Raw genomic sequence first — 7,215 nt, 5'->3', positions numbered from 1 at the left:
GATGGGATAAATGCAGAGCACTAATTCCGAGTATGGGTCACCATACTTGGCCAGATGTCACGTCACTTAAATGTTTCTATTTCTTTTTTGCTCTTCAGTCTTTTATTGGACAGTATTAAACCTTATGTGTTACATCAGACTTCTCCATGTTGGAGTTTCTATTAATTTTGTCCTCACTATAACATTGGACAATGTTAAACTAAACCTAATGAGTTGCATCAAACTACTCCAATTAGTTCTTTTAGGAGTTTAAATGTTTTTTTTTTTTTAATTAAATGTTTATTTTGTCCTCCACAGTATACTATTGGATAATGTTTAAATAAACCTTTATATATATAAAAAAAATACCTTGCTACATGTACTACGTTAGGCTAACCGAGACTTGTCATTTGCACTTACATATTGTTGCTCTTTTGTTAGTTTTGATTGCTTCTATTGTCCTCATTTGTAAGTCGCTTTGGATAAAAGCGTCTGCTAAATGACTAAATGTAATGCTCCAATTTGTTTGTATTTATTTTTGTCTTATATTAAGTATCCTGATATACATAATGTTATGCATAAACCCCATTTTAAAGGCATATTAAAATGTTCACTGTATAAGGAATCATTTTTGTGATTATTTATATAACATTATTACATATGTTATAGACGGTTTCAACGGCAACAACATAAACAAACGTTACTGCACATGCGCGCTTTTGTGACCCTAACTTAATTTCCGGTAGACTTCCAAATAGAATCAATAACAACAGCTAAGTAGTCCCTCTAGATTATTTTTGTTAACAAGCAAAATATGTTTGCTGTGTAAATCCCGATGAAACCGTCTATATAAAGCTTGAAGCATCAGAATCGGCATCGGTATCGGCCAGTCACCATGACAAGAAATCGGTACTCCGTATCGGCTGCAAAAATTCTGATCGGAGCATCCCTACTTATTAACAATTAATAAATGCATAATAATCGTCATAATCGTGAAACCGTGATTATTCCTTAGACAATAATCTTACCAACAAAATATATAATCGTTGCATCCCTAGTCGGAGTTAGCTTTTGAACTGAAGCACTGCAACACCCGCTGACTGCAATGATAGAGCTTGGAATAGCCAGGACAATTTTTAATATAACTCCGACTGGATTCGTCTGAAAGAAGAAAGTCATATACACCTAGGATGGCTCTGGGGTGAGTAAAACACAGCCTAATTTTCATTTTGGGTGAACTAACCCTTTAAGTTCTCTGTCCATTTTTGAGGTATAGCCAAGTCAAAGCATTTTAATCATATAGTTTTTTAATATAACTTTCTTATAACTGTTAGAGAACACTTCTGTCATGCTGTAGTTATTATGTTCACATAAATATGTTTGTAAACATTGTATGTTACCTCTACAGATGATGAGCCATCTGATACTGCTGTTCCGTATGAAGCCATTACTGTAAAGGATGGGAGTGAGACCCCAAAAAAGAAAAACAAGAAACATAAGAAACACAAAAGTAAGAAGAAACGTAAGAAGCGCAAGGGTGAAAAGGAGAGTAGCTCTGAATCTGGAGTAGAGTCAGATGGTGATTCCCAAACAAGAACGAGGTGAGAGGTTTAGTTGCTTGGCAACGCTGAATGTATTTTTTCTTTTGCTTTTAGATTCTTTTAAATTAAAAGCAAATATTTTCCTTTTTTACAGTGTGAAAAAAGATGGCTCATCTAACCCTGAGGCTGATGATCATGCGAATGCCACAAAAAATTGCACAGAAGGTATGTCCATGTTTTCTCGATTAACAGACGATCTGGCAAATTATATTTATGCACAATTGGAAACCGATTTACTGTGAGTTTTAATTTGAAATTTATAATTTGTAAAGTAAAAGCACATTATGTGTGTCTTTACAGACCTTAGTGATGTGGAAGCTGATGCCAAGGTTAAAAAGCAGAAACATCGTGTTGGGAAAAAGAAGAAAAAAAGACGACGGAAAGAGGAGGAAAAGCAGGAGGTCCTAAAAAAGTCCTCATCTCGCTCAAGATCGGCAAGTACCTCAGCGTCAGGGTCAGAATCAGAACCAGACTCCAAACAATCACAAAAATTGCAGGTGGCATCTTTAAAGTTAGACAGGAAGTCACCTATCACTGCAGCTAAATTTCCAAAAGACAAATTTAAAGATAGCACACCCCAATTGGAAGATAAAAAGAGAGAAATGACTTCTGATCACACTGAAGAAGAAGTAAGTTTAAAATTAGAAAGGATAAGAAAGATGTCTCCTGAGACTGCACATGCACTAATTGCAGAGAGGGACATAAAAGTGGAAGCTGTTGGTGAACATGAAAGTTTTGGTAAAGTGCAAGAACTTCCTGATATTATTCCTAAGCAAGAGAATGTGCACAAAGAGCAAGCTGTGCAGAAGGACATCTCAAAGGAAGCAAATGGGAATCAGAAAGAAAAGAAAAAACAGTCCCTCTCCAGGTCAAGGTCACGATCGCTTTCAGACACTAAAGGGAAAAAATCTAAACACAGTCGCTCTAGAACTCCAAAGCAGTCATCTGGTAAATCAGGACGTCATAATGACAGATCATCTTCAAGGGACAGGTCTGTGTCTGCCTCTGGTGGGAAGGATCGAATAAAAAGAAGCTCCAGGTCTCCATCAAAACGGTCACCGTCTAAAGTAACAAAGAAAACTGGACGCAGGTCAAGGTCGCTCTCTGGAAGAAGAGCATATTGCTCCGACTCAAGGTCCCGCACAAGGACCAAAAGATCGAGGACTAGGTCTCCACGATGTGGTCATCGCTCAAGATCTAGGTCAACTGGAAGACCAAGACGTTCACACTCAAGATCAAAACAATCTGTTTCTCGGCGGAAGAATCGGCGCTCAAGATCACGGTCCAGATCTGTACGGAGAGGAAGACACTCAAGGTCCCGCTCTCGAAAGAGGACGCCTGTTTCTCGGGCAAGGCAGTCCAGGTCTAGATCTGTCAAAAGAGCAAGGCGAACACGCTCAAGATCCGTTGTGATTCTTAGGCGATCTAGATCAAGAAGAAACAGAAGATCTAGATCAAGATCCGCTCGTAGAAGATCAGGTTCAGGAAGCCCAAGACGTCAAAGTAAGTCTCGGTCCCCTCAACGCTCCAGGCCCTCTGAGTCACGTTCTCCTGCAGCCCGTCAAAGGAGGTCAAAATCTAGGAGCCCTCATAGCACAAAGTCAGAGTCAGTATCTCCTCAACGACGTAAAAGATCAAAGTCACGGACATCTTCACATAATTCAAAGTCTGAATCCCCAAAATTAAGAAGAATTAAAAAGCAAAAAAGTAAACGGACACGGACACGGTCAGTTTCTCAGAGACGCACATCAAGATCAAGATCTATTTCCAGGGAGCGACAGTCATCAGATAGAAGTATATCCCCTACCAAGAAAGCACACTCTAAATCTCCGACTAAAGAGGAAAAGTCCTTAAAGGATAAGAGTTCAAAAGAAACCTCAGAGACTAAACAGCAAATTGTGGATGTTGTGGAGGAAAATTTAGAAGTTAAAGGGACAGCAGAGTCAAGTCAATGGAAACCAATGTCTACTGAATGTACATCTGTGCAAAATCCATCAAATGAAGACATAACATCATCAGAATGTGACACACAAATTAAAAAAATCAAGGAAGAGTCTGAAAATCCCTCTGAATATGATGGAAGACCAAACCGATCCAGATCTTTGTCCTCAGAGCCAGTTCCTCTACATGGTACTGCAAGATCAGATGAAGATGATCGATTAGGGGGCTCACGATCACCTACACCAAGTAAAGTAAAAGAATCAAAGTCCTCCAACAAAACGTCACCTGTTCGAAGAAAGCGCTCCAGATCAGTTTCGTCCACACAGAAAAGGCGATCCAAGTCGAAATCTGTCAGTAGCAAGAGGAGGTCAAGGTCTCCCGTTAGAAAACGCAAGTCCAGGTCTCCCTCACATAGCCGTAAAAGGAGGACGAAATCTCGGTCACCTGTTCGGAAAAGAAGATCAAGATCAACCAATCGAAGGGCAAAATCTAGATCGAAATCTCACACAAGAACAAAGCGCTCAAAATCGAAATCCCCCAAGCGGAAACGGTCAAAGTCAAGATCGCCAGCTCGAAAAAGGAGGTCCAAGTCGCGTTCCCCTGCTAGAAAGAGAAGATCTCGTTCACGGTCAAGGGCTCGTCAGTCACGATCCAGAAGATCACGCTCTGTTTCACGTCGGAGGAGACCAGCATTTCGTGGGCGATCTTTTGATAGACGAGATCGATGGAAACGTGAACCAAGCCACTCACCAATTTTGATTCTCCGTAAGAGGAGGTCCACCTCAAGACGCAGTTCTAGCAAGACGCCACCACGTCTTACTGACCTAGGTAAATATACTCTTTGCTTGGCTCCCCTTTCTTGTTAGCATAAATAATATTAAAGTTGACTTAAATAATAGCATGAAATATCTGTCTACATAACTTACCTGAATTGCTTCTTCAAACAGATAAAGATCAACTGTTGGAGATTGCGAAGGCTAATGCTGCTGCAATGTGTGCTAAAGCTGGAATGCCCATACCTGAAAGTCTCAAGCCGAAGGCAATTCTACAGTTACCTCTGCCAACCCCAGTTCCAGCCCCCTTGTCTTTGCCTCTGCCATTGCCTGTGCCCAATTTACCTATGAATCTGCCCATGGGTATACCAGGTATGCCTGCAATGCCAAACATGACAATGAACGCTGCCATGGCAAGTATGACTGCGGCGACAATGACTGCTGCTCTCTCAAACATGGGTGCCCTGGCCTCTATGCCTCCAATGCCCCCACTTCCTACCATTACCAACAAGCCCCCTTCAGCACCCACACCTAATCTGGCCAGTATTGAGGAGGTGAAGAGGAAAGTGGCTCAACAAGCTAACAGCATTAGCATCAAGGAGTTTACAGAGGTAAGATTTGTTTGTGAACTGCTATCCCAGTTGTTTAGTGTATCATAGAGTATATATACTGGGTTTAGTAGGATATATATATATATAAATAAATATAAATAATAAAACTATTATTAAAAATTTTTTCGCAATAATATTGTTTTACTGTACTTTTGATCAAATAAGTGCAACCGTGGCGAGCGTAATAGACTTATTTTTAAAACATAAAAAAACCTTACCAAGGCCTGATATATCTATATAAAACCAATCTTTATATTATTAGTACTAATTTTTTTCAAATCATCTTTTTTTTTAGAAATGTAAACAGATTGCAGAGAGTAAGGAGGAGATGAGTATTGCACGGCCACATGTTTCAGATGATGATGATGAGACACGGGTGAGTATTTAAGCTTAAATTTAGAGCAGCAAAACATCTTTATTTTAAACTAAGAATGTGTGAGTGTTAAAACAAAGTGAATGGTGAAATATTGTTTTTGCCAATTTCAATGGGCTGCACGATTAATCGAATGTGATTGTAATGCGTATCTTTCAGTGAAGCACGGTTCTGTGATCAGTAGTAAATCTCCATCCGAAGGTATGGTAATGCAAGTCGTTCCAGGGTTGTAGCTAGAAGGGATACCGCTGCGGCCGGAAACTAACAATGAAGCCAAAGTTCACTGACAAGCTACGCAAAGCCACTTTCATAATCGTAGACCAATTTAATCGCGATTATGAAATCGATGAAATCATTCTGCGATTATGAAAGCAGTTTGTGTAGCTAAATGCTGCTCCATCTGAACCCGCTTCTGTATACCATCGAACCTTTACCCGGCGAGTTTGAGTCGTTTATAACATGCATTTGAAAAAGCAACATGCGTCAAACATCTTTCCAAACATGAGAAGCATTTATGAACCTCTTTTCCAACAAAGTACCACATTTAATAATAGCATGTTTTTTTCAAACTCACTTAGCATTGCATTATAAATACACTTAATTATAATTAAAAAATAACTCAGATAAACCATTGTGTATTAATTTTGTCATGTTGAATAAATTAAAACAGTTCAATCTTCTGTTTCCTGGAACGACATACATTACCTTTCTTCTGCAGGGCATATTTGGAGCTTCTGCGAGAGAGTGCCCTCTGGCCTTCGGAAGGAGATTTACTACTGATCACAGAACCGTGCTTCACTGAAAGATACGCATGACAATCGCAGCTTTTGCCTAATCGTGATTGTGATTTAATTTCGATTAATCATGCAGCCCTAACCGTTTTATTAATTGGCCTCCTAAATTTAATCATGTTCTGTCATTTTGAACTAATTTAAACATTTTCTGTCTTGGTTGCCTGTATTTACCTCTTGTTTGTTTTTAACTATTTTGCAGTAACCCACTGTCATTCTGCTGCATCTCATATATAGTCCTGATGATGGACACCTGTGGCTTGCATTTGTGATAAAGGATGATCTCCGTCGTGTAAATTAAGCTTTTGTTTGCTCACAGAAGGACATTTGAGCATCTGGACAATTGAAGCTACATTGATTTCAGTTATCTTTAAATTGTCAGTTGTTGGAACAGCTGCAAGCTACAGGAATCTTTTTTTTTTTTTTTTTTACCATAGACTAAAAACTACCAGAGTAAACCATTCAGTATGTCTAAAAGTGGAACTAAGGAGGTAAAGTGTAAAACAGACATACTATCTGCCCAGACTGACAGTGAAACGTTTCGCTTTCAGGCTAGTTTTTACCTTTACTACATATGGTGCTTCTTGATACCATGAAGAAGGACCTCTGGTAGATTTAACTCGGTTATAGGTGTACCTAAAAGAAGAAACAGATTTTGGGGTGCAGTTTAGATCACAGGCCAGGTCTGTTGGTACACACTTTCAGAGCTTTCTGTTAAAGAGTTAGTTCACCCCAAAATTAAAATTGTCATTAATTACTCACCCTCATGTCGTTTCAAACCCGTAAGACCTTCGTTCATCTTCGGAACGCAAATTAAGATATTTTTGATGGAATCTTGAGAGCTGTCTGACCCAGCATAGACAGCAACGCAACTGAAATGTTCCCAAGTCCAGAAACGTAGCAAGGAGATAGGTAAAATAATCCATGTGACATCAGTGGTTCAACCTCAATTATACAAAGCTACGAGAATACTTTTTGTGCGCAAAAAAATAACGTCTTTATTCAACAATTCATCTCCGCAGCATCACCCTGTAGCGCCATTTTGGAGAGTATCCGCTGGACGTAAACAACGTATGCTGTTCTGTGTCAGCTGCGTCACACGGATATGCTGTTTTCGTTCAGATCAAATCACAACAACGTAGGAAA

General features: G+C 39.4%; 1 protein-coding gene across 2 annotated transcripts in view; it reads left to right on the top strand.

The window, feature by feature from the left end:
* The window catches only part of sona (SON DNA and RNA binding protein a), a 19,268-nt gene extending 12,421 nt beyond the window's left edge, over positions 1-6,847 (top strand). For both annotated transcript variants that reach the window (XM_016562786.1, XM_016562785.1), the window contains exons 3-8: positions 1,388-1,580; positions 1,675-1,745; positions 1,881-4,349; positions 4,469-4,905; positions 5,201-5,281; positions 6,272-6,847. In XM_016562786.1, coding sequence (XP_016418272.1) covers positions 1,388-1,580; positions 1,675-1,745; positions 1,881-4,349; positions 4,469-4,905; positions 5,201-5,281; positions 6,272-6,274 — 3,254 coding nt within the window. In that variant the 3' untranslated portion in view covers positions 6,275-6,847. The remainder of the gene's footprint in view (positions 1-1,387; positions 1,581-1,674; positions 1,746-1,880; positions 4,350-4,468; positions 4,906-5,200; positions 5,282-6,271) is intronic.
* Positions 6,848-7,215: the final 368 nt, after the last annotated feature.

Source organism: Sinocyclocheilus rhinocerous, unplaced genomic scaffold, assembly GCF_001515625.1.
Source record: "Sinocyclocheilus rhinocerous isolate Xijiao unplaced genomic scaffold, SAMN03320098_v1.1 scaffold289, whole genome shotgun sequence".
NCBI classification, from domain to species: Eukaryota; Metazoa; Chordata; class Actinopteri; order Cypriniformes; family Cyprinidae; genus Sinocyclocheilus; species Sinocyclocheilus rhinocerous.
The sequence above is the reverse complement of the archived record's forward strand: the minus strand, read 5'-3'. Positions and strand labels throughout refer to the sequence as shown.